The sequence below is a fragment of the Podarcis pityusensis genome (genome assembly GCF_964106645.2).
Source record: "Podarcis pityusensis genome assembly, chromosome: 17".
NCBI classification, from domain to species: Eukaryota; Metazoa; Chordata; class Lepidosauria; order Squamata; family Lacertidae; genus Podarcis; species Podarcis pityusensis.
This window is the reverse complement of record NC_138042.1, coordinates 4,441,212-4,467,903: the sequence shown is the minus strand read 5'-3', so window position 1 is coordinate 4,467,903 and position 26,692 is coordinate 4,441,212. Positions and strand designations below refer to the sequence as shown.

Sequence of the window (26,692 nt, the reverse complement as noted above, 5' to 3'; positions counted from 1 at the left end):
TGTTGGGAGCAGCTTTTACTTATCTCACAAAAACTGCAGCTACACTAACCGATGCAGGAATTTACGGACAGAGTGCAATTTCTAAAGAGAAAATTTAAATCCCTTCAGTTACCTCACTCTCTTCTTCCCTTTGCAGCTGCCCCGTGATCGTGTGTTGCTGCGCACGCCCCAGGGTGTGCTTTTAGGCCCAGTGACACCGGCTGATGGTGGGCTCTACCAGTGCATAGGCACAGAGAACAGATTCCGCCACACACTGCGCCGTCTTCGTTTGCACGTACTTCCACATGCCTTGCTGGAGGGGGCCATCACCCAGGAGGCCCCTGCTCTTGGCATTTGCGAGAGCTACTGGCGACAGCTCAACAAAGGCCAGGATACACGGCGTAGTCGGAGCGGCCGCCAGTCCCACACCGGACCTAGTCTGTGGGACTCGGAACAGCAAAGCAGCTGGTACAGAGCCACCCAGCACTCTCTGAACTGGACCAGAAGTAGTCCCCAGCACTCCCAAAGAAGCAGCAGCATCAACAGCAGTAGCCGCCGCCGCCAGCACCACCACCGCTCCAAGCCATGGACAGGCCACCATTCCCCTCCTCGGAGTTGAGCTTCATGGGAGGGGAAAGAGCGGGGAGAGGATTTGAACCCACGTTCTCTGGCGTGAGAGAATGACATTCCAAGGGACTCTTTGTAAGAGATGGGTGGATACAGAGACGGGGGAAACCTCTCTCCTCCTCAAACTGAGGGGACAGCACTGATGCTAATCGTGTGTGTTGTGTTGTGTGTCCAGGCTAATTCCAAGGTTTTGCAGGACCAAGGCTCACTGGTTTGTCCCACAGCTGTAGATATATGACCAGTGCAGATTCCAGGGGCTTTGGTTTTAGAGTCTATTTTTTACAATGCTCATTCACTCCCACCCACCTACCACCACCACCCCCGCTAACATGACAAACTGTTTTTCCTACTGTGATAGGAAAATGGTGGGGCTTCCTTCAACATTAACCTCGTGGTTTATTATCCCTCTGTTACAGGAGCAGACTGCAGAGAATAAAAATGCCAGTTTATTTTCTAAACAAAATGCAGAGGGCCATGGTGAATTTCTGAAAGTAACAACATTCCTGCACAGTGATCCTAAAATTATATTTAAAATGTAGTTGTAATGCCCCATCCAGTTAGATCAAAGACCTACCGAGAATGAGAGGGGTCAACACCAGAGAAGGATAAAAAACATGTTATTAAGCTGACTTTTACCTTGGCTACAACACAGGTATAAAACTGACCCTTACCCTTGAATGGAAGTAATCAACAGACAGATCTATCCTAGGTTTTGTCTGGTCTCTGGCCAAATAAGCAAATACAGTTAATTTGCATGAGTGGGAAGACCAATTGCTCTGTATATTCAATATCCAACTTAGGAAAATACTTTTATTAAGTGAACCAAAATGTTATAAAGGTTTCAAATTTTTTAGAATGCTTCTTCAGGTAAACAAAAGCATGGAGGGGAGACTTGGCTAGTGCTGAAACCATGGAGACTACATTTAGTCAGAATCATAAGATGGAATGTGGGAGGATGTAGCAGACATTCAAATGAAACACAGCTAGGTAATTTGCAGGTTTCATCCATCATGTGTGCCTTTTCTCCCAGCAGCCACAGATGCAACCTGAAACCTGCAACTATAGAATTTTATTTAATGTGCTTTATATACCGCTTAATCATCAAAACCTCATTGAATCATGGAACTGTTGCATTGGGAGCGTTCCCAAAGTCATCTAGTCCAACCCCCTCCAATGAAGGAATCTCAACTAGATCATACGGTTCTTTGCCTTGGCAATGGTTCCCGCAAACACTGTTGGTCACCAGCAGAATGGGTGCATTTATGCCTTTTGCAATCCTTGGTGGATTGACTGGGATCTCATTTCCTCTTAATAGTCTGGGGGAACAAGTCATCAGGCTCAAGTCTCTCATTTTAATGCCTGCCACCTCCTTCTACATGCCACCATAAGACTGACAAATGCTGATGTCTACAGTCCCCCCTGCTTTGCTTGCCATCTAGCCTGATGAGAGCGTTCTGGATAACAATTTTGTGAGAGTTTGGTTGGGTTAAGTTGTTGCTCTAATGTGAAGTTTGGAATTTTTCTTATAAGACAAGGCTACTTTTGCTTATTATTATTTTTTTGAGTCCTGTATAAAATGCTTGTTGAACTGAAATGCAGTAGCAGGCTTTGGACTGCAGGTTATTCAGATGATTGGAGTTCTCCAGCTTTTCTGTTTTGTCTACAGCAGGAAAGACACCCTTTTACATGTTCTGTGTGTGCAGACTCCTTCTCCCCACGGTAGGGGAACTGCCTTATGCCTCAGTTGTAGGAGGGTTCTGCCTACACCCCTGCAGCCCCACCTTCAAGTGCTGGACCAAGGAGGAAGGGTAAGGGAAAAAACCTAGCAATGGTGCTACAAAGGCTCCAGAAGGACATGTATCCAGCTCAAGAACCAAAGGTTTCCCCGATGGATCAAGCCCCATCTAGTTCAACATTGTGTTTTGCAGAAGCTGCTGGAAACAATAGCCATCTTACCATCCCCCCCCTCCAAAAAAATCTGGTGTTTTGGCACATGTAATTTCCATTAAGCTTCTATTGTTGATGGGTAGCAATAGCTCTGCCCTCCACACATTTATGTAACCCTTTTTAAAAGCCATCGAAGCTTGGTGCTATTATTATAACAACTAAAAGCACATTGTGTAGGGTAGTTACACATAGCATAAAATAGTATACACCTCTGTGGAGGCCCCTTTTGAAGCTTTGCCCTGACTCCTTGGAATTTCACCATTTTGAACAAGTTGGTGTTATTTGCAGAACTTGGCTACTTACTATTCCCTGCCTATAGTTTGCTTAAAAATATTACATAGCATCAATTCTAAGAGGGACACTTAAAACACTACTGGCTGCTCTTCTCCATTGTGAAAACTACTCAATCACATCTACCCTTTGCTTCTCACTGCTTTATAGCCAGTTACTGGTCCACGGGAAAATTCTTCCTCTCATCTCACTGCAAAGCTTTCCTAGGAAGCTATGGGGAGGGACAGTCAAAAGCATTCTGGAATCCCAAGCATCTAATGCTGATTGGTCTTAGCTCAGTGTTCGAGACACTGAATTCCAAAGATGTTAAGGAGGCAAGACTTCCTCCATGTTGATTCTCACCAGGAAGGCCAGTCCTATGTAGACTTAAGTATCTTAGTCTTAAATAATGCTTTCTATCAGTTTACCTGGGGAAATGGCTTTCTAATTTCCTGGATGTTTAAAAACCCTGTTATTCCACTGCCTGCCTTCAACTCCTCTCCAAAAAAAGGAAAAAAATAATTTTCCTGTTTTACACAAAATATCAATGATTTAATATTGGAGGGAAAATGCCTTGGTTAAAGTGTCATGCAGCCCAGCCCAGCTGATGTTAATTTTTTATTTGACAACTGAGTTCTGAAATATCATCCTTTCTCACCTCCCTTTAACATAGCTTTTCAGGTGCACTCGCTGTTAAGTCTCAAAGATCATCTGACACAGAAAAATCTATTAATCTCACTCTTTCTGTCTTTGTTCAGTACCCTTCTGTCATCTACTGGTCCTTCTACTTCTCTGGGCTTTTTGGGGGGTGGTAGGGCTTCTGAAGTATTAAAAAAAGTTTTAAATATTCATTTTCAGAGCCATAACAATTTGCCCCTCAAATTCCTTCTTTGTGTCTTATTGGCAACGTATGTAGGTTTGGCCTAAAGGGCTTTCTCTTTTCTTGGTGATGTGCAATTCACTACTGGAGGGAGAGCAGGGCTTGCTACAGCTAGAGTATGGGAAACTTTCTGTCATGTGCCAATGATGGGCCAGGCTGCTGCCAAAAGTGGGCAACCTTTTTCTCTATTTTCTTGTCACCCACTTCTCCCTAGAGAGTGGACTGCTAGGGAAAGGGACAGATTACTTTTGCCACAGGACCGAACTGATCAATTGTGGAATTTCCCACCCCCCTCCTTCTCCTCTTCTGGTAGGTTCCCCACCATCACCAGCAGTATGGGATTAGGCTGACAGCTACATGCGGCCCTTGGGCTGCAGGTTCCCCACTCTGGCTCTACAGTGACTATTAGGCACCTGGAAGAATCATATCACACTATTTTTTACTGAAAACTAGGGTGCCAGAACTCAGAATTTCAAAAGGAGAAAGCAGCTAATCAGGGCTTCTCAGTGCTCCACAGCTACCCTCCTACATAGCAGGAAGTTACAAGACAGGAGCAGTCACTAGACCTGTGCATGCCTACATTTTACATGACAACTGCTAAAAGCACCCCTGACGGATGAGGTGGCGCTCACCCCCAAAATCCAAGTAAGTTCATTAACCTCCAAAGTTTAATAATAATAAAAAATCATAATACAATAAAATAACACACCCCTCCCTACCCTCAACAGCCCACCCTCCCCTGCTGGAAAAAAGGAAAAACACTAAAAAGAGAAAGACAAAAGGACTTTAGTGTCAGAGCCTGAGGCAGCATGGGGCCCATGATTTGGGGGTAGGAAGGTCAGGGTGGAGTGGAGGCTGGAGTGGAACGGGAAGATTCCTTGCCCCGTCCACCACCCTAAAGAACAAAGTGGTTACCCCAGTTCCTATAAAACCCAACAGGTACCAGGAGGAAGATAAGGGTGTTTGGGGAGAGCTGCCCCTCTGTGCAACAGGAGGCGCTGCCCCTGTTGTATCTAGGGAATGCTGGTACGAGGAGCAGGGCACTGCCCTTAAGAGGGCACCTGACTCCTTTTACTGCCAGAAGCAAGGAGCTGGGGATTTTCCCAGCACACACTGCTATCGCCACCCACAACAGGTCTCTGCAAGGCTCTAGTCCTTGCAGCAACAGGGTGCACCCTGCTGCTTCCACCAAAGGGAACTGGTGGGTCCTGCATTTGGTGCCCATGGTGACCCCTGCAATGCCTCCCCCTGCCGAGGTATCAACAATACAAAAGGAGGAAAAGAAGAAAATGAAATATTACATCATCTGAAAATAGTCTGGTGCAGGGCCAGTGCTGAGTCCGGGTGGGGGAGATTGTAGCCTCCAGCTTCTGGGACTAGGTGCCTCCCCCCCATGCAGAGTGCTAGTCAAACCAACAGGGTGACATGGGGCTGCCAGAGTCCCTTGCAGTGCAGTATAGTCCAGGAAGGGGAAATCCAGGCATCATCTAGCCGTCACAACTGCTAGGAAAAAGGAAGACAGTTACTACACATTAACTATTCGCCTGACTTAAAAAAACCAAACACCAAACCCCTAAGTGCCCCACTACTAGTTCAGAACATGCCCCATTCCACATTTACCCCAACTCCATTGTGGCTGCAATCTGTGCCTGCTGCAGGGGGAGCCCCACCCTGAGGCAGCGCTGGGTCTGCCCCCCGGATCTTCTTTGGCTCTAATTCCTCCTTGGGCAAGGGTGGGTAGTCGCCGCGCTCTGTCTTCCGCTTCCGCCTTCGCTCAGAGTCTCGGCCTCTCCCACGGGTGCCACGCCGCTCTGCTTGCTCCAGCTGAAAAGGATCAAACAAGAAAGCAGGGGCTGACAAATCCTGTTTTTCTGATACTTATGTGGGGTTATTACGTAGTTTATGCCTCTTACAGATACACAGTGTAATATCCCAGCCTACTGCAAGTTTAGGGACGCGGGTGGCGCTGTGGGTTAAACCACAGAGCCTAGGACTTGCCGATCAGAAGGCTGGCGGTTTGAATCTCCGCGACGGGGTGAGCTCCCGTTGCTCGGTCCTTGCTCTTGCCAACCTAGCAGTTCCAAAGCATGTCAAAGTGCAAGTAGATAAATAGGTACCGCTCCGGTGGGAAGGTTAATGGTGCTTCCGTGCATTGCTCTGGTTCGCCATAAGCGGCTTAGTCATGCTGGCCACATGACCCGGAAGCTGTACGCCGGCTCCCTTGGCCAATAAAGCGAGATGAGCGCTGCAACCCCAGAGTCGGTCATGACTGGACCTAATGGTCAGGGGTCCCTTTACCTTTTACTGCAAGCTTTGGCTTAATTTCAATTTTTTTTTCATGGCAAAACTACACCACAGATACAGATCTGTCATGTGGGCACTCATCTGTGCCTGTGAAGTTGCTGCAGCCAACTCACTCAAGGCTTTGCAAAAGTATTCAAACTATTCTGAAACCCAATATTGGGAAAATGTGAGAAATGTACAAAGTACAACAATGGGCAGGGTTGTTTTCCTTGATGCCATATAGAGCAAGACCAGGGTGCTCCAATTCTGCCCCTGTGTGACTTCCAGAGAATATCACAACTGCTGCAGTTACTGCAAAATGCAAAAAGGAAGAAAAAGAAAAAGGATGGATTCAAAGCTATTTCCAAGATAATCCTGTGCAGGTAATTCTAATACCTACATAGTAATCAGTTGCTTCTACAATGCTGTTAACTTATGACTCAACCCCTCTGCACTGACCTGCACGATAAGCCCTTCCTCAGGCCCCTTCACACAGGTAATGCAACTACAGGCACACTTATTCTACACCTGAAGTCTACCACTTATTCTAATAAACCACCTTCAGTTTTTCTGGATTCTAGATCTGCTCTCTGCTAGAGAGCAGGTTGGATAAAAGAAGCCATGTTAGGAAAACAAAGAATGTTGCAGCACTTTAAAGACACAATAAATATGACATTTTTAAAGGTGCCCCAAGGCATTTCATTGTATTTTTGTTTATTGCTGTTAGCTGAGCACTTTTTTTTTTGAAAGGCAGGATACAAATGTAACATTTTTTTTAAAAAAAGAAGAACAGCCAGCTGCTTAGTTCATGAGTGACTCCAGCTTTGATAAGAGTCCCTTGAGGTATGAATCTATTCCTAATTCACTGACAAATGCCACATCCACGAGTCCTCCTCCAACACTCCTGTGATGAAGGAGGCCATAATGAATTCATGGCTAGTGAAAGAAGTCCCAACAAATAAGGAATCAGATCAGGATTTCTGATGATAATTAGAATATGCCCCCAGAGGGGGGGGAAAGCATGGTCGCTTACATCTAGCAGTTGGTGGAATTTGTCGAGCTGGGGAGCAGAAGCAGCCTGCAACAGGCGCCAAATGCTCTGGCTCTCATCTAGCGTCACCTCCAGAAGATCTCCCTCCATTAGCAGCTCCTCCAGGGGTAGGCGAATGGCATCTGTCACCTCCAGTACAGGGCCCTGCAGCCGTGGCAGGTAAGAGCAGAGTGTCTCCAGGTCTGTGAGAGGGGCAGAAAGGCAACTGAGGAGAAGAAACAGCTAGAATCCTCTGCTGCACAACAGGGCTAGGACTAATTTCCCCAAATAATTGTTAAACCAGGCAGACACCAAAGGTGCCTAAAAATAAGGGGAACACTCAGCTACAAACTTCCTAAATTCTACGTAGGGAAGCTGGCAAAGTAAGGGCTTTACTAGAGAAATACCTGAGGCACAGGAGCCATTCTTTTCTGGAGCTGTGGAGTCTCCGTTCTCCAAGGAAACCTGGTTGAGGAAAAAGAAGATGCGTGATGAAATGGACTTCCACATCACAAATGCAGTTTCTGCACAGGGACTAATGTAGCCCTGCAGAGAGATTCACTTGAGATCATGGTAGTCAAGGCAAGGCAATTCAAAAGATGTATATTACATCACACTTTGTCATGTTCAAACCTTTGAGAGACAGAGTGGCTAAACTGGTGTGATGGATTGGAATGCTCAGCTGTTTAAGGAACAAAGCAGTTGGCAAACCAGCTTTTGAGGGAAGAAAGTGGTAGGTTTGGGTGAGGCTGAAATCTCACACACAGTCTGAGGACTGTGAGGAGGTCCCAGGACATGAAACAGCTACGGAAAGGGGGGTTCATAATAGGCAATACAATGAGAGACCTGTAGAAAGTGTCAGGAGAAAAAGGCTTGCAGAAATGCAGAGAAAACTAGGAACTGAGGCAAGGGACTAATCAAGAAAAGCAGAAAAGGACACTGAATGAACTTTCCAGTGCTTAAGGAGAGGTGCTGCATACTAAGTGACGGAGAGAGAGAGGAATGCTGGAGGTGGTGGTCCAGAAAGAGGGTGGCTAAAACCAAGTGGGATAAACTAGACAGTGGCCTGAAGAACCAATGGGTGATGGACGTGGGGCAAAATAACACACAGTGTCTGGCGATAGGACAACTGCACATTAATAACAGGAAGTGGGCAGGCAGGGGTGTATAAGGGCTAGATGCAGGAAAATTCTGGCAGCAGTGGCTCCTCCTGTTATTATAGCAGTGTGGCAAGGGAGATGAAGGCCAAGCAATAGGGGTGGGAGATGAATTTCACATATTGATCTGAATCAAATAATTATTTGGTTTCCAGAACAGATGAAAAGATTTAAGATTCAGAAGCTGGAAAAGAATTGTATTTTTCCAAGTGGTTCCATTCTGTTGCATATTAATGGTACCAGCACTTCTTTTTGTAAAAAAGAAAGATTATTGTTCCTCCTTATCTCCCTCCCTACAGTATCTTTTTGTAATTTACATTTTTTTAAAGCCAAAATTACCAAATTCTTCGAAGGCCCCAAATACAGTAAAGTGTATTCAGAATTCTGCCAGTAGGCATGGGCACTAACAAATGTACAACAAAAGAAGTTCCTTATTGCAAAGGCTGGAAGGATGAACACCCACCATCCACTGACTGCACAACTGTACGAAGATTTCACTGCTCTTTCTACAATGGAACATGTGGATTATAACCACCAGTCTCATTTAGATACCTATTTGGACAAAAAATCTATACATTTACTTTTTATTGTTATTGCTAAGCTGACGTTTCTACAAAATAAGAACATTCTGCCACTGGAAAGCAAACACACCTATATGAAAGACAAATACATGCACCACACTTACGCTCCCAATCCAGACTTGACTAGTTAGCACTAAAAACCAACCCATCTCCCCCTGTACTCACTTACCTTGGTCTGTTCATTACAGCTGCTCTCTTTGAGAGCACCTGCCTCCTTGGCCGAATCTCCAACCAGTCGCTGCCGCAGCCCCGCCAGACGCTCCAAGGCAGCTGCTACATCTGAGGAGGCTAGGAGCTGGCGGGCACGGTCCTGCCATGTAATGGCTCGCTCTGTCAAGCACTGTAGAGCTTCTCCCTCAGGCAGTCGCACAGGAAGCTTTTGTAGGGCTACAAGCAGAGCCAGGATCGTCTCCAGGCGGGGCCGGCGAGAGCGCTGGCAGAGTGGGCAGAGGAATTTTGCTTCCCATTCCCACCATGCAGGAGAGGGGCGGGGGTTGCCAAGGCGGGGCCAAGCCACACAGGTGGTGTGGAACCAGTCCTGACACAGTTCACACTGCAGCATAGCAGGGCTTGGAGGCTGGGAACATACACAGTACTGGCCCCCAGGAGGACTGTGCGTTGATGGCACAGGCTTCTGGGCATTTGACTGACGTAGGCGTAGGATCCCCGCTTTCTCCTTCTGCTCGCCTTCTTTGAAGGCCAAGATCTGCTGGCACAAGGTTACATAGTCGTGATTACACAGAAGTAAAAACTTAAGCAGAATCCCATTCTCCTCACTAGAACCTAATTTCCCCTTCTCCAAACAAGGTACTACTAGATTAGTGATGGGAAATCTGTGGTCCTCCAGATGTTGCTGCACTATCTGGTTGGGCATTTATAGGAGCTGGAAGGTTACAGCTACCCCAACTCTGAACTAAAGCAAGTTATTAGCAGAAATCCAGACATGCCACCCATTTCCCAGATTCTTCAGTACAGTGGTGCCCCGCAAGACGAATGCCTCGCAAGACGAAAAACTCGCTAGACGAAAGGGTTTTGCGTTTTTTGAGTCGTTCCGCAAGACGAATTTCCCTATGGGCTTGCTTCGCAAGACGAAACGTCTTGCGAGTTCTTGTGAGTTTGTTTCCTTTTTCTTAAAGCCGCTAAGCCGTTAATAGCCGCTAAGCCACCAATAGCCGTGCTTCGCAAGACGAAAAAACCGCAAGACGAAGAGACTCGCGGAACGGATTAATTTCGTCTTGCGAGGCACCACTGTACTCATCTACAAAAGCACAAGTCCACCATATCAATTTTTATATTTCAATAGCAATGCAGTCCTACTTGCTTTCAGAATCATTAAATTTTGAATATGGACCTCCGCAATATCTAAAGCATTGCTATGATTTTATTGAATTGTATCAATCATTTTGAAGAATTTGTTGTTTGCTTTATTCATGTGTTACTGTGTTTGATAGTATAGTGATTGCAGTGTCTGTTGTTTTTTAATGCTATTGTGATGACTGTGAGCTGCTTTGAGCTCAGAAATATTAGATCAAATCAAATCCATCACCATTGCAGGTGAAGGTATGAGAAACAATCCTGCCAACCTGGGGCTAGTTCAGAACCAACACCTCTCATAGGAGAAAAGGCCCCAGATCCCATTCATAATACAAACAGCCCTCTCAAGCCAGCCACTCACAACGGAGCCAGGGTCCCTGAGGTCTTGTGCTGAGAGGCCCAGGCTTTCTGTATCAGATTTGTATAGGCCTGGTTCCTTCTCCCGCTGCCACTTGGTGCGTTTGACACTGTCCGAGTCGGCATCAGCACATGGGCACAGCACCTGGGAGAAAGAGGCGAGGGATGAAGCCTTTGATTCAAGAGATCAGGCCCTAGAATGGCATCCACCCATCTCACATGCACAATGCCATCACTAACCTCAAGTAACGTGTAACAGGAATTCTTTTTGAGGAAGGTTTTGGAAGCCTTTTCCCGCCAGGAATGTGCAGTAGCCACTTGCACTTCTAAGTGACGCAGTTCCTCCAGACGCACCGGCAAATCCCTACCCACAGCTACAAGCCCCTCCAGGTCATCCAGGCAAGGATAATGATCCCCATTCTGTAAAGAGGTTATAGTACATATTGAAGAGGTTACTGTGTGATTCTGGGGCCTTTACAGCAAAGTTACCCAAATCCTCAGGGCTACAGCACACCTGGATCTCCTCAACATCAGCAATCCAAGCCTGTGCCTTAGAAAGAGCCTCCTTGAGTGACAGGATATTGGGCAGGTGCACTGGGATGTTCTCTGCCTCTTTGATGATGGCCTCTAGTGTAGCTGGTGGGTGCTTCTGCCTGCAAGTGATGGGGAGGGAAGTCATCAGACAAGGATTTTCATGGGCATGTTCTGGCACATACACAAATAACTAAGTTCTGTTGAGGTGAACCCTCCCAACAAGGGCTGTGAATACTCAGGCATCTGAACTCTTCCCTGTCAACAATGGTGCTTAAACCTCACCTGGCCTCCAGGCACATCTGGGCTTTTTCTTCCCAACGCTGGGCAATAGTGAGTAACTCCTGTAGTTCAGCCATGGCTTTGTCCACAGCAAGGCTAGGTGCAACCCCACAACCAGAGGTGATGAGTGCTCTCATAACAGATAGAGTGACTTTATCTTGGGGTGAACGCAGAGTCTGCTTGACCTCCTCCAGCCAGACAGCCTGTTGCACCTGTCTCTCCAGTAGTTCCATCTCTGGCACCTCCACCCCTAGGCATGTTCCCTGAGCCAGCAGTCTGTGCAGCTCTGGGGAGTTGCCTGGGAGATCCTGTAGAGCTTCCTGAACCTCAGCTTGGAAAGCTTCCACCTTCTCCAACACACCCTAGAATATGATACATATCAAGTCAGACAGATTCCTTTCACCTAGAAAGCAACACCAGTCATCAGTGTTCCCAGTGGAGCACAATATATCTCCAGTTGTGGCAGGGGGCCACAATACACCACCAATTATCCCACCTGGACTTCTTTGATTTGGTGCATGACACAAGGCAAGTTGCTCATTTGCTCTAGGAAAACACGTAATTCTTCCACTGTCATATGGACTGATGGTTCCCTGTAAGAGCAAGCAGGAAAAAGGACAGAATGCACTTAGCAGCTATAAAGAGAGAAACACAACAAAACTTGATCCCACAGAAAACTACTGAAGAAAACAGCCCCCTCACCAATACAGTACGATGAAAACAAAGAAGAGTGTCCCTGCAGAAGAGGCTCCCTGGAAAACGGACTGCCTCAGCCCAATGGACATATAAAGCTGGATGCAAGACTATGCCATCCACACTTTATACTGTTGTATATAAAACTCATTATCTGCAGTCTTCACTCACCCAGTTTCTTGGCTGCTTATCAGACCCAGGGCCTCTGAGACACACTTCTCTGCTTCACTCAAGCAGCTTTTGAGTCGATGAAGGAGCTCATTCTCAGGGAACTTCCTCTCACGTGCCTCGGACTCTAGGGCACGCAATTCCTCCAAGGCTGCAAGAGCAGACACACTCCATGAAGTTCAGAGCCAATTACACCTCTTCAGCTACACCTCCTGCTATCAACCTCAGGAACCCAGGTCAGAAAAAAGCCCATGAGTTGCCAAAAGCTTTCCAACGATTGTGGGATTCTTGTCTCTCAATCATTGGGTGACACATTACCTGATTCCCAGCTCCATCACTCTCATTCTGAATTTTATGCTTCAGTTCCTACTACCGTGTCCCACTTATCACTGCTTTTCTCACATTCTACTTAACAAAAGGAAGTCCTAATGCTTACAGCAAGGGTGCATACTTTCTGCTCACATCATACCTCAGCCTGTATGCAGGGCCTTGGGGGATAATTGCACACTTCCCCACTGAGACCATAGAGATTAACCTTATTCATTAGAAGACACCAGTGCCTTAAGAAATAAGAAGCCCAAGGTCACTTACTTCTTTTGCGTCCATCTTCGACTTCCAAAGCAATTCGAACCTTGTTGGCCCACATGTCAAAGCACTCAGCTCGAACCTTCAGCTTGTGTAACATGGCTGGGAGCTCATCCAGAGTGTACCGATACCTGAATGGAGGAGTAAAAAGAAGGGATCAGTCTGATCTCAAAATCAGAGCAAAGCCCACAAAAGTCCATTCATCAACCATCAAATCATACCTAACAACCTGTACTGAAACTATTATTTCCTCCTCTCACAAAGCAACACACCATCTTTTTAAGACTTTGAATGCACCTACAATTTATTTTAGTGTCAATCTTCCTATCACTTTCATTGTGTCATAGTTACTAACGGCTACTGCTTCTCACTTCCAAGTTAGCATCTCTGAAAAAGTGAAACCTTCAGTATTCCTATTCTGCAGCCTTTTTACAGACAATAGGTTTATAGGAGCACTTCAGAACACTCTTAACATAGTAATAAGGTATCCTCCAAACTTCCACATGCAAGCCTGAAATGTCAGGCAGGCACAGATGTGCCATTATCTTGCAATGTTCTCAACAAGTTTCCCAAGCCCGCCCCCCCCTTTTTCCCAGGGTGTCTCCCAACCCCAACATCTGAGTCAGGGTACCAAGACGCTGCCGTGTGGACCACTGGGGTAAACACATCACTCCTAGAACAGTTGTGACTGTTGCCAATTTTGTGTGCTAGACAGATGGCTGCTTATGTTAATTTTGTTTTTGAATGAAGTGTGACAGTCATGACGATTTCACCTATACGGAAGCTGAGCCTAGTAACACTTCAGGAGTCATAAACCATACATTTCCCTGTGTCCAACTCAGCACCTCTCCTCTAAAGTGACACCAAGAAAACAGTCTTAAGATCTTAGCTGCTTTTTAAAAAAAAGCAGTGTCACATGTTTCCAATGCTATAATACTCAAATCACCTAGTTCAGGCCTTCAGTGCTGAAAGGGCCAGTCAGCCAGATGTAGGGAAACAAATACAAATAAGGGGCGGAGACAAATAACTTGTTCAAAATAACGCATTTACATGTCTTGCATTTACATGTCTTTTTGCTCTGGCTGGTTAAATTACCTGATTTCTTCTTTTCATGTGCTTTTAAACTGATGTTTTGTTGCTTTTATGTAATTTTTTGTTTTGTTTTTTTGTTACGCACTGCTTAGAGCTTTTTAGAAGTCTAAATTTGTTTATAAATGCATTTAAATGAACAAACAAAGCAGTCTACTTCTTTCTGCCCACCTGAGGTACTGCTTGCTGCTGGGGCACTTGCAGAGGTCATTGATGTGGTAGAGGCAGACAAGACAATCTGGACAATCATAGCAAGCTAGTGCTGACAAGAAGCATGTTGTCTTGCACTTGTCACATTGGCGCTCATCATCTGGGAGCAGCTCAAAGGCCTCCCGCTCTGCCTCCGTGATACCCTGGGGTGGGAAGAAACAATGATCAACTGCTCAGGCATCCACAGCTATCATACAATTGTTCCCTGCCCCTGCATCATATACCCATCATATTTCCCTGCACCTTGTCAAGAAGAGCCTTGCGCAATTTGCGCTCCTCTTGCACCAGAATAAACATCTCTTTGTGCACAGCAGCTGCCAAGTTCAGGTCCAGCTTCTCAGGGCAAGCAGCCATCTTACAGATAAGCTCCTCATGTGAGAACACACAATATCGACGGAGGCGGCGGTAGTGCTCAATGCACTGGCGACCAGCTGGCAACTAAGAAGAAAAAGAAAGAAGTCCATTCCTCAATACAACTGAGGATCTCTGGCTCCCAGGATTGTCAGGTGAACCTTACATACTCCACAGTCATAAACTGCAACCCACGTTCATCACCCTGAAGTCCTGCTTTGGTAGCCCACCACACTCTTTCTTACAAGAAAAATATTCTAAAAATGCAGAAATATGACTCACCCAGTCAGCAGTACAGAAGTTTACTGCTTCAGCAAAGTTATAGCCCTGGTTGAAACCACTGTGGTAGGCTCTAGGGAAGGTAATGACAAACTCTCCAGCACACTGGTTGGTTCGGACAACCTGCAGAAGCATACAGGGGGAAGCAATGAGAACAGGGCAGTGCAAGGGAGACACACATACATGCTACTTAGACAGATAGATTACTCACTGGGACCCCATGAGCCATGAGTGTGTTGGGGTTCATGAGCGTCACCAACTGGTGCAACAAGTCTGGTTGACTCTCAAACAGTTCTGGGGTCAGCTTCTTCATTACATCTTCCAGATGTTCAGCAGCAAATGATGGGACCCCATACCAGGTTTTGGGCTCACCCCTGAAAAAGAAATTGAGTCAGGAAGTGCTGCTTTCAGCTATCCCTAAAATACGGGAGAAGGCAGCCTGAGCATCCACTGATTTGCAGCCTCAAAATGCCCCCTCAAGACATATGGTTACTGAAGTGTATAGAAAGAGGCAAATTTTATTTCAGACAAATTTTGTCTCCCAAACTGGTTCACATCAAGGTTCAAAAACAGGTGGTAGTGAAGGAAGTCAGAAAAAGAGAGGAAAACTGACAGAGTAACAAAAGAAAGCGTGCTCGCTGCACTGCTTATCTTAAAGGCTTATTATTTAAAGACTATATAATGTGAGCTCCATTATAGCAGAATTCTTTCTGGGGTCCTCTAAATTCCATGCAAAGTGCCATGAAAGCGGACTTGTGTTCACCGTTTTCTCTTTCATCTGTCTTTCTATTTAGATTTAATAAAAATAAAATAAAATATTCCTTCACCCTTATTTGTGATTTTTAAATTTTTACTCTTTGTAATAGTGACTTTCTTACTTCCCACTTGTGCTGCCTTTAGAGAAGCCTTGCACTCGACAACAAATCCAGCCTCCATGGCCCCTCCCCTCCACACCCCAATGTCTTACCAGTGGAGGTAGTTAATAGAGTAACTCCAATGATCCTCGATGTGCCAGCAGAAAGCAGAGAACACCATGCCCACGTAGAGCCATGGAACCTTCATGCCCGAAATATCAGCATTTATGTGGCATAGCACCGATTGCTTCAGCACTGGCATCACATTGAGGTTCCAGCCGCTAGCTGCATACTCCTGCAATCACATGTAGAGAGCTAAGGAAGAGGGTAAGGCTAGTAGTACAATGTAAGCCTCAAGTTACAAAGGGTGAGGGGCTTAAGATATGTAGGCAAGAGGACATCTGCCTTCAATAGGGTACACACCGCTTCCTCTGGAGAGAGCTGCCTTTTGCCATCATTGATGGGGAAGCCACTTCCAAATTCCTTGGAATGGATATCAGCCCCATACTCCACTGTTACATCTTCTTCAATGCTGTTTACTAAGCGCCAGAACTCCTTTTCCACCAGCTCTGTTGGCACCATCTGGGAAAAGAAGCAGAAGAAGTAGTCAAGAATACAGACCCCACATTTTTAAACTCAAGACACTAGAAACTGCATGGCAGAATCTGCAAAAGAACAGGATACTGTGTTCCCTGCTTCCAGCACCCAGCATATTCCACAACCTTCCCAGAAATAAGTTGGTCCTACTAGCCCATGGCCTAGCCTACAGTGAGGGTACTGTGACTCACATGTACAGGCATATTGAAATAGTCTGCCTTGAAAGAATCTGCCATCTCGCCAAAGCTCTGTAGTGTGTACTCTCGAGTGGCCTGCTCAAACCCAAAAGCCTCTGGGGGGCGCTTGCATTCCTTTGGAAGAACAAAGACAGAAAAAAATAAGTAAAAGGATTCAGACATGGCCACTGCCCCCTCCCACCAAATTATCAATGATGATCAGGTTAGCAGTAGATTCATAATTATTTTTTAATCAAAACCAGATCCATTTAAATCAGGCATCTTCACATCTAGATGTGCAAGAAATGTTCCACTGTGCCTGCTGTCACGAGGCAGAAAGGGACCCCTTACCGCCATGACACATTTAGGACACCTCCAGACGCCTTTTGGAATTTCAGGTAAGGGGGGCAATAGGCAGAAGATGTGGTAGTTGTCATCACAGCCATCACATAACAAGAGCTTGTCATCCTCATCTCCCCGTGCACAGATACGACAAACAAAAGACTCAATCTGGAAGAAAATGGAGCAAACCCTAAGCACTCATATAAGAATCAAGAACATGTGTCTGCTAAACCCTATCAATGGTGTTTCTTTGACAGCAGCCATCACTGCATGTTCCAAAGGAAAGTACAGGACGGTGATTCAGCTATTGAATACAAGCAGGCAAAGTGTGACTGTGATCTCCCTGCAACCAGCATCTATTAGTCAGTCTTGATCCATCCCATCACAGATAAAGAGGAAAATGAGATCCTGAGACCTTGAACAAGAGAGAGGAGGTAACCCGCTCTAGATGCCCTCCTCCGCCAACAAAGGATACTTAATGCAACGGCAGGATATAGAGGGGCAAATGGAGGGCACCTGACTAATGAGTAGCAAACACAGAAGATTCCACTTACAAACTGAGTGTTGTGGTTGCGACGCAGGCGCATTGTCATCTTGGTGCAAGGTTCTGGACTGTGCCTCAGCTCCTCCTTCATGTTTGCATAGCGTCGGGGTGATGCGGGCTCCAGCTTAGTCTCCGGAACAGGGGCCTCCTCTTTCACTATCACTGTTGGAGGGCACTCAGGCATCTCCTTGTCTATATTTGGGGAGAAAAAACCTTAGGAATGGAGAGGGCCGACTCTGCCTCCGGCTTTTCAAATGCAGGGCTAGCTCACAATTCCCACCTTTCTTGCGCATATTCTTGTCCTTGGCCACAAGCCCCAAACCGAGCATTTTAGGCCCAGCACCATAAATCTGCAGTTTCTTCAGTTCTGGATTCTTCTCAATGTCTTCCTCTGTTGGCTCTGGCTGCAAGGAAGGTGTAATTAGAAAGGGGATAACTATATAAGGTTACCAGCCTTAAACGGTGTCACAAACACTCAAAGAAAGCAGCAGCAAAGGAAAGCAACAGTAGAAGATAGACTGGGGAGAAGAACTGTTGCATAGGGAGAACTGGATAATGCAAGGATAGTGCTAAGCTGTGACTGAGCTCCTGGGGCAGAACCTCACATTGTGCAACGGAATTCTTGATTACATACATCCCTGATGTGAAACATGCCATACTGCAACATAAACAAAAGTCAAGAGTGTATTATGGGAGATTTAGTCTCCTTAGGCCGTATTTCTCATTTTATGTGGTCTATGGACTTCCAGCCATGAAGCAGGATAAGTAAGAGTAAGAGAGAGGCAGGAGAGATGGACAGAACAGGAACTGTACCCATGCTTGAGGCGCTCGCTCAGGTAACAGAGCTGGGGCGCTGGGAGGCTCAAGGCACGATTCGGATTCCTGTAGGAGGGCGACAAAATGAGTGGGGAGTAGGGATCAACAACAGGGCTGCAGGAATTTTAATGAAGGGAGTAGTGCTGGATTGTAATGAAGGAGATGGCTGCCTGGTCTACGACTTATTTTTCTTGAACATCTAGAAATGAAAGGAATTAAGGTGCCTTACAACTGAAAGCCATCTGCTACAATGGAGCTACAACTGGTTAGGCTTTACTCTCCCCCTGGAATTCCTCAAGAATTTCAGGGTAGTCATGGTGGGGGAAGGGGCAAGAAGAAAAGGGGAGGAAAACTATTTTTTGGCTCATTTTACTGATGGGGAATCAAGAGGGGAACTATTCAGCAACACAGCAAAGCTTAAAATGTGGGAAGGGAGAAATAATCCTGAAATTTTAATTCTTACCACCGCCCCTCATCCTCTATAGGCACCTTAATATAGATTAGCTAGCCCTTCACACCTTTAAACCATGCTGTCACCCTAGTTCTTTCAGAGTTTTGAGAGTAGGAAAATGTGGGTTCTGAGCTATCCTTTCACTGTAAACAGACAAAGTGGGGATTCTAATCCATATTCATGATGAAGACCATGGAATCATGAGGTTATTTCAGATTAATTCATGCCAAAGATTTAACCTTGTTTGCGAGACATACCCCAATAAATTTCCATGCTCCTAAAGATGAGGAACTCCCAACCCCTTTACTATTATCGGTTGTGTCTTTCATTTTATAACTGAAAACGAAATATATGAGGCTACACTCCAATTGCACACTGTTAACCACAAGACTCGTGTCCCTGCCAACCCTGAGAGAAGTTCTTGAAAGGTTGGGCCAAGGACATCCAAAATGTTGTTTGCTCTTCATGATCCTGCTCACCCGCTGAGATATGGCAGAAAGGTCTTGCTCCATGTTCCACCACTGCCTAAAGCAGGGATGGGGAACTCCCAACTTCTGAACCAGATACAGAACTCAGCAGAACTCCTTCAGGCTCGCCAGTTCCACTCCCACCTATCAGCTGTTCAGCAGGGAATGGCTGAGAGGGAAAAATGCTTTGGTGTTGTGCAAAGTGTGCAAATGCAGATCCTTTCTTTGTAAGAAGATCAGCCAAGAGGTAGTCTTGTGTTCCTGGCAAATATGCAAAAAGCATCTGTACATATTGCAACTGAATGCATGAAATGAGGCTTTGAGTAGCTGCAAAGCAGGGCCTGAAGTTTAGCGATGCATTGAGGTTTTCTGCATTCTTCGTCTGGTATTATAGGGTATTTTTTGTTTTTTGTGTGCTTTTTGCAGTCAGGATAAAGGGTTTTGAAGAACTTTTTTTTTACACTTTTAAAAACAAACTAGAAATGGTGAAACTAGAGCAGATCTACTAAGATTTAAACATACGTCTCTGTTTCCATGGGAAATAGCTTTGCGTGTGAGTGTGTGTGAATATGACTGTGTGGTCTGGCTCCATCCACTTATGGGACTGGTGGCCCCCCACCCGCTACTGGAATGCAGCTGACAACTTCCCACTGGGATAATATGCTTTTTCACCTATGAGTTTTCCCTACCTCTGGAAAAAAGGATAGCAAGTGGCTATGCAGGACAGGGCTCCCTCAAGTTGCAGCACCCATACTCTGGAATGCTCTTTCTTGTGAGTCTGCTCTACCCCTTTCCTCTACTGAAAGACAGCCTCTTTAGGCAGGCCTTCAGCTTGGAATAATCCGTACTCCACAAACCAGCATATTTTAATCCAACTCTTAATGACATGGTGTCTGCTGTTCTTTTATTGAATCTTTATCATATTTTAGTTATTTTATTGCATGCCACTTTCAAAGAAGCTGCTGCAAAGCAGCTTATGTATTTTAATTAATTAAAATGCATAAACACACCTGTCCCTTGAACATGCTCTAAACAACTAGATTCAACATTTACACATACTATACAGGTACAAGAATAGTCAGATTTTGCTTTCTTAAAACCAACCAAACAACAAAAAACAAAACATCTTTTTTAAAAAACCCAAAACTACATTCCAATAAACCTTTAGTGGTTCACAGCTGACTAAGGCTTAAACCTACATTGTTAGCTCATAAAGATGAAGCACGCACACAAAAATGTGAGGCAATATCCCTTCTATAGAAAAGAACACCCACGTTTGTAAACTCTCATTTACTTGGTCTTATCACCATTCCTTTCTCTTCCTGCTATAGAAATTTAAAATCACTGAGCTTGTTCCTTCCAAAAGCAATGCTTTGTCCCAGAAGAGCCAAAGACAAACATTTCCAGTCTTTAAGACCTGTGAGGACAAGACTTCTTTATGTGGGAGGGATGCACCCCAGCAGGTCTAGGAAGAAACAAGGCTTTCTGCAGAGTCAGGGAGATGCATGTGTGTAACAGCCCTGGGAATTAGTGACTGGCCCAACCTAGAACAAAAATTGTAATTAGGGCTGAAGGTGTGTCTTATACTCACCTCCTGCTGCAGACGCTTGGCCCGGCGCCCATAGCTGTTGAACTTGGATGGCTGAACTGATTGGCGCAATGGGATGCTGTGTGGCTTATACTCCTTGTCTTTCTCTTCGTTGTCAAATGGATGGGTATTGCACTGCTGGGGGAGAGTAGAATTAGCACCAAACAGACCTCATGACTACAGTGACCCCATCACTAGGGATCAGATAGCAATCCAGCTCTCCCACAAGAGCAAGAGACTAACACAAGGGAGCACATGACATCTTTGTGCAGCTCAAGTCTCTGCCTTCCTGCCTACAAAAAAATCCTTTTCCAGAACAGAATAGTTCCCAAGGGGAATGCATTCAGGAGGTTCCAATCTTTCCTATAAGCATCTAAAATAAGAAGGAAATGGCAAGCGCAATGAGGTTTTAAGAAGTTACGGAACACTGTTGTAAAGAGATCTGCTACTCACCACCAGGTTGGCACCGGACTGGTACATTTCATAAGGGTAGATTATGCGCTCATAGTGGGAGCGAAGAAGGGATCCAATGTTCTTCCCCGATGGATAGGAAAGGCGTTGAGCCACTCGTGCCCACCGCCGATCCTTGCAGATGGCTTCATATCCACCTTCCTCCATCACAATCTGGAATACAAAAATATTGAGAAATACTATTCCTCCCAAGCTTGGCTAATTTCACACAATCATCACACAAAAGGAATGCATATTCCAGTATCATACTCGGTTTTTCCTATCCCTGTCTCCAAATCATGATCCACAGCAACCCAAGGCTGAGCCCTGGCAGTCCCTTCACCAAACCAGTAATGAAATCCATCCATTCTACCATCCCTTTTAAACTTTACATATTATCTCCCATCTCTGTTTTTAAGGAATAGCTTATTTTCAATGGAGGAATTTAGTTTCCAACTTACTTTGCTGAGGCTGTACAAGTCAAGGATTCGCCTCTCTACATTGGGGATTTTCAGTGCAGAACCTTGGATTTCCCAAAACTTTGCAATCTGGTCTAAATAGTTCAGCTTCACTCTGGTCTGTGCCTGGTAATAGGGACATGACAAACTGCAGTCAGCTTTTCTCATATCAATGACTTACATTAGTTTCCGACTAATTATGGAATCTTTCAATCACCAATTACTGACCTCTAACATATTTTCATGGTGCCATGATGAAATCAGTTTTGTAGATAGCAGACACACTCATTGAACTCGGCTTAGACATGTGCACTATAGTAATATTTCAACTTTTCTCATCTACGTAGCTAAGACTTTAAACTTTGACTACTTCACTCCAAAAAGGAAGCTAGAGTGCTAGGTCACCATCTCACACCTTAACTCCTTACAGCACAATCCTATGTAAGTAATTCTCAGTGCCTCCAACAGGGCTTAACAAGTGCATTTAGGATTGCAGCCTCAGAATGTTCACTTATTTCATCAAATACAACTCAAGCTGCAATCCTATACACATTTAAGTAGGAGAAAGACTCGCTGAATTCAATGGGGCTTTCTTCTGAGTAGACATGTATAGGATTGTACCATCTTGCCAGTACCTTATGCACATAAATTGTTTGAAAAGTACAAGAGAAGAAAGAACAAGAGCAGAGAATCAGAGATACTCTAATTAAAGCAATGAAGATGTGGGGAAACCCTTAAAATACATTGTAAAACAATTACTACAATACAAATAAATATACTACATACAAATCTGACAGCCATTAAACCCAGAAATCCCACAATTTCTCATTATCCTCCAGGATGCTCTCATATTTCTCGAATTATATTAATTTTGCTGCAATTGATTAAAGGCTTCTCCTGATAACCTTTTCCAGTACCAAAAAACAAGAAGGCACGGCATCTGTATTAGCTAGCCTATTCATTCTATCAAAAATGTGCAAGGAACCTTACAGTTCTCTGTCTGTACACTTGCAAGACTCACCTCTAGTTCATTGAGCCTCTGTATTCGTGGGGTAAACCGGAAGTTATCCACTTCCACAGCAAAGGGAGGCTGCCAGTCCTGAGAATGAGAGGGAAAGATGGTGTGGTTAGGATCCCAATGCTCTTTGTGCACACATGTAAATCTTTTAAATCTAAACAGCAAGAGATTCCAGTACTTTTGCTCACAACACACCACCATGAGCAAGGATTAAGCTAAATATCTACGTGCCTTGAAACTCAGAAAGTAGTCCCACAGGATCCCATTTGATTTTAAGCTTAGACTGCTTAAGCACGTTAGTTAGATTAAAAACAGGAAAACTTTGGCAGAAGGGGGAATACCCTTGATGTAACAACAAAACAGCCCCCCATACACAAGAGAGATCAAGCAGAGACACAGCTGACACTTGAAAGAGGCCTAGCTTTCCACATGGATGCCTCCTAGTGAAGCATGAATGCATTAGGCAGTGTAAAGTGGTGCGCATGTGTATGTCTTCATCTGGACCACTTATACAGACAGAAGTACAGGACATCATCAGTGTCTCTTTCACCCATTAGCAATATTCTTCCCCAAGGCACTGGACATACAGGAACTGAACTATGCTGATGCTGATACACAGGCACTTCAAGGGTGGGGCAACTGCTCATGGTCATCAAATGCCAGACATAAAGACAAGGGAAGGCCTGTGAAGGAGTGTGTGTGTGTGTGAGAGAGAGAGAGAGAGAGAGAGACAGAGAGAGAGAGGGAGAGAGAGAGAGGGAGACAGAGAGATTCCAGGTCTCGTAACAAAAGTGGGTCAAATTGATGGTTGCACATTTTAATTTCGATCAGCTTGAACAGCCACCAGGATTTGTGTCCCCCCTTTCCGATATGATTCATATAAATATGTGCTATTTCTTGGACTCGTGGCAGCAAAGAATAGTATTTTATTGGTTTCTAACAGTATAACTCAACTAAAAAAAATAAACTTAAGAGGCAGACTAAGTTGGAAAATTCCTGTTTTCTCAGTTGCAAGGCATTTTATCACATTGCTGATTTCTAGTGAAATGCTTGCTTAAGGAATAAAGCAGATCTACAATGCCATACATTCTACTAAATGTTAGCACACACACAAAATCATGACAAAGATATCAAACAGTAATGCCTCTTAAAATTCCAAAACCTAAAAATGGAAGAGGAAAACCAAACATGCTAACAAGACAACTCTTAGGCACCATTGTCCAGACTCACATCATTGTCCAGACTCACACTGTCCAGGTTCCCATCCTACATCAAGCTTGACTACAGCAGAAACAGTTGATATGGAGGACACTGACTAGTTTGAACAACAGCATATACCTCTCTAGAAACAAATGTGGAACAAACCACTTGTTCAAAATGTTCCATTTTACCTTCACAAAAAAGCTATTCACTGGACAGACGTTGGTACACTGACTAAAAACCACAATAGTTTCTCAGTGAAGAAGAGAAAGAAGGGTGGGTGGAGTTGTTTCAATAGCTTAAGTGGGACCAGAGGGCAAGAAATGCTAAAACAGATGGGCCCTCTCCTCTAGACACACCTACCTGAATTCCATTTCACCATCTCTTCTGGTCCCACAGAAGAATCAAAACTCTATGCAATGCCTCGTTTGATACAATCTCTGCTAGAAAAGCAGCATTGCTCTAATAATACTTACTAGCCTTTCCCTTTACTGCTTCTTAGACAAAGTTTATGTCACTTGGACATTACAGAAATGCTTTCTGTTTTGGGTTTTGAAATCTTTAGGCTATGACCAGTTCCCCTGCATCAAAATAATACAACAGGGAAAGAACTAAATAACATACATGCAAATCAATAATATAAGCTTAACCTCATCACTGTTGAATGAAACTGCTAGCTGTAGTGCAGTTTACAGCTGAGGCCCAGCAAGGGAAAAACTAAGAAATTCATGAGACATCAGAATGTAGAAATAATCATGAAGTAATAGAAGCAGGAGATAACCCAATCTACAACTTCTACAACTTTGCAAAAGAACAAGCTCTACATCAAAACACACATTTCACCACATCTTGACAACTCAATCAGAAACTGAAGCCTCTTCCAAGTCCACAAAAATATGACAGAGGTTGATACAAATACTATGAAGACAGAGAATCAACATTCTTCCAAACAAAGCCAATCACTCCATCAACTTGCTCATCTACTCAGCATCCATTCACTGATTATGTCACAAGTGATGCTCCAATGTGATGGCTCAGCTCCTAAACAACATGCTGGGCATCACTGCCTCTAGCACCCACAGATGCTACGTATCCATTCTTATTATCATGCCAAGACAAGCATCCCAAAGACTAAAAACACCTAACGTGGTGATCTCCAGATATTGTTGGACTACAACTCCAATCATCCTTGATCTTAGGCCACTCTGGTTGGTGCTGATGGGAACTGGAGTTCAACAACCTCTGGTGGGCACTGGGTTGGCTCCCACTGCTATGACTTGCTGGAAGAACCCAAATATTTCAAACCCACCAAGGCCATACATCTTCCACACCACACTCTACTCCTTCCATAACTATGACAGCTGTCAATAATTCCTTTCAGGAGTTACAACAGCCCCATACATCCTTAAAGTCATGTTATCCACACCCAAGCTCTGTCACTGGTGCTTCTTGAAATTGAACTCTCTCACCCACTGAAAGGGGAGCACCCCAATATAATTCCCACTCAATCTACTCCACTTGCCGACACTAGCCCCAACGGCCCTCACCTGCTCTAAGCACCTGCCTGTCGCACACCAAGAACCTGCTGTTCCAAATTCCGCATGCCCACTGGCAGGCACGGGCTACTCCGAAATCCACAGGCGCCCCCCAACTCGTGTCCCCTTGCCCACAGTATTCCATACTTACGGCAGGAGGGCGGATCTTGCAGATGCCGCTCTTCTCTGCGATGGGCCGGATTTTCGCAATGTAACCTAGTGGGTCGCTGAATTCAGCCCAACTGGGCTCAAAGACGGGACACTCGGGCGGCGGCAAGAAATCCTCCGGGGGCAACGGGGGTTCGGCTTCCCCTGCCCAGGCCGGGCCACGCTCCACCCACTCGCCTTGCTCTGCCCCCCACAGCCCCCGGTCCGCCTGGTCCGCCCCTCTGGGAGCCCGAAGAGCTCGATCTCCCCGGGGACCCCCATCCCCTTGCTCAGCCTTGTCGCCCCTGGGAGCCCCTCGCTCCCCCTTGGCACCCCGCTCGGCCTTCTCTGACCTGGGTCCACGCTCCCCACAATCCCCGTGCTCCCAACTCTCGCCTGAAGGGCCTCTCTCCGCCCTCGAACCCCGCACCCCTCGCTCCCCTTTCTCCTCGCGAGGCGCCCAGTCTCCCGGGCCTTGGTCTCCCGCCTCGGTCTGCTCCCCCAGCTCCTCCCGGGACTCCATGCCCCCCGCCCGCTCCTCCCTCCCGGGGCCCCTCAGGGGGCCATACCCGGCCCCTCCCCCTCACTTGAGCCGCAGGCCTGACGGAAGAGGGTTAACTAGGCCGCTCGGCCGTAGCGGTTCCCCGGGGTCGCCGCTCCCCTTAGCCTTGCTCCCGCCTCCTCTCCGGGGTCTCCCTGGTGCCTCTCCGGGCCCGGTGCCGCTCTCACAGCCCTCCCTTCCCGGACTCAGGGCCTGCCGGGTCCCCTCGGCCTGGCAGCCGCCGCCATCTTGGACTTTCTCAATACCCTCCGCTGAGGCTGTGCCATCAACAACAAAGCGTCTCCCTCCGCCACTCTCCTCAGGTACGAAAGGAGCCTCCCCCAAATGTCGCCGCGCGCCTCTAAAATGACCTATCTCGTGCAGGAACCCCCATCCAAACGGCTCAGCTAAGTGCGTTGAGTTACGTCGGGAGCTCCAGAAGCAAAAGAAAGCAGAAGAAAAAGTCCCTCAGGGCCAAGGCGGAAGGATTCAACCAGCAGGGGAATGGGGTTGCTGGAACTCCTTGCGCACGTTTAAAGGGCCGCATCGCGCCTGCGCCAGAGAACAGAAAACAGGAAGAGGGGGGAGGGCGGTCGAGTGGGCGGGGCAAGTGCTAGCCCCACCCATTCAGTTGTCAGAAGAGCCTGATCCTCACAGCTGGTTCGGTTCAGTTCAGTTTCTATCAGCAGGATCATTAGCTGCATATTGTTGACAGATTACCTCATGCGGACTCCTTTAGGCGTATATGCGATGCGTTTAGGAACAAGGCCAAGTCAAACTTTTGACTCCCTATTCTTTGCAATCTATTGTTCAAATATATCTTGGTCCAGCAGCTGGCTTTTCCATTTTAATTGCAGTCCATCCAACAGGCTTCAGCATGAGCTTCTTCAGCGCA

The 26,692-nt window shown here is 45.8% G+C and overlaps 2 protein-coding genes across 8 annotated transcripts in view; one reads left to right on the top strand and one right to left on the bottom strand.

Moving 5' to 3' along the window:
• LOC308467121 (semaphorin-3F-like) overlaps nucleotides 1-2,200 on the top strand; it is a gene marked incomplete at its 5' end in the record, with an annotated part of 32,896 nt that extends 30,696 nt beyond the window's left edge. Inside the window, one exon of the mRNA XM_080988542.1 lies at nucleotides 137-2,200. Coding sequence (XP_080844668.1) covers nucleotides 137-598 — 462 coding nt within the window. The 3' untranslated portion in view covers nucleotides 599-2,200. The remainder of the gene's footprint in view (nucleotides 1-136) is intronic.
• KDM5C (lysine demethylase 5C) lies at nucleotides 1,037-26,298 on the bottom strand. 7 transcript variants are annotated; one of them, XM_080987603.1, is made up of 28 exons: nucleotides 25,261-26,298; nucleotides 22,378-22,455; nucleotides 21,360-21,482; nucleotides 20,902-21,072; nucleotides 20,452-20,586; nucleotides 17,940-18,008; nucleotides 17,407-17,530; nucleotides 17,137-17,318; nucleotides 16,592-16,750; nucleotides 16,256-16,375; nucleotides 15,891-16,049; nucleotides 15,581-15,762; nucleotides 14,825-14,987; nucleotides 14,617-14,736; nucleotides 14,227-14,421; nucleotides 13,945-14,126; nucleotides 12,691-12,815; nucleotides 12,103-12,250; nucleotides 11,735-11,831; nucleotides 11,242-11,600; nucleotides 10,940-11,078; nucleotides 10,666-10,845; nucleotides 10,430-10,570; nucleotides 8,924-9,463; nucleotides 7,424-7,481; nucleotides 7,020-7,219; nucleotides 5,324-5,527; nucleotides 1,037-5,206 (listed from the first exon to the last, which is right to left on the bottom strand). In XM_080987603.1, the coding sequence occupies exons 1-28, from the start codon at nucleotides 25,777-25,779 to the stop codon at nucleotides 5,198-5,200; spliced, it is 4,881 nt and encodes a 1,626-aa protein (XP_080843729.1). In that variant the 5' UTR covers nucleotides 25,780-26,298; the 3' UTR covers nucleotides 1,037-5,197. The 7 variants fall into 7 exon arrangements, with proteins under 7 accessions (XP_080843729.1, XP_080843730.1, XP_080843734.1 ...); XM_080987604.1 differs by having other exon boundaries at nucleotides 8,924-9,460; nucleotides 25,261-26,297; XM_080987608.1 differs by having other exon boundaries at nucleotides 8,924-9,460; nucleotides 20,452-20,583; nucleotides 25,261-26,297.
• Between the last annotated feature and the right edge of the window lie 394 nt (nucleotides 26,299-26,692).

Coding starts and splice junctions, on each gene's coding strand:
- KDM5C (XM_080987603.1), bottom strand. CDS start 25,779: ATGGAGTCCCGGGAGGAGCTGGGGGAGCAGACCGAGGCGGGAGACCAA. Junction 16,751..17,136: donor GCAACCACAACACTCAGTTT/GTAAGTGGAATC, acceptor ATTTTCTTCCAG/ATTGAGTCTTTTGTTTGTCG. Junction 14,737..14,824: donor TCATGGCTCATGGGGTCCCA/GTGAGTAATCTA, acceptor ATGCTTCTGCAG/GTTGTCCGAACCAACCAGTG.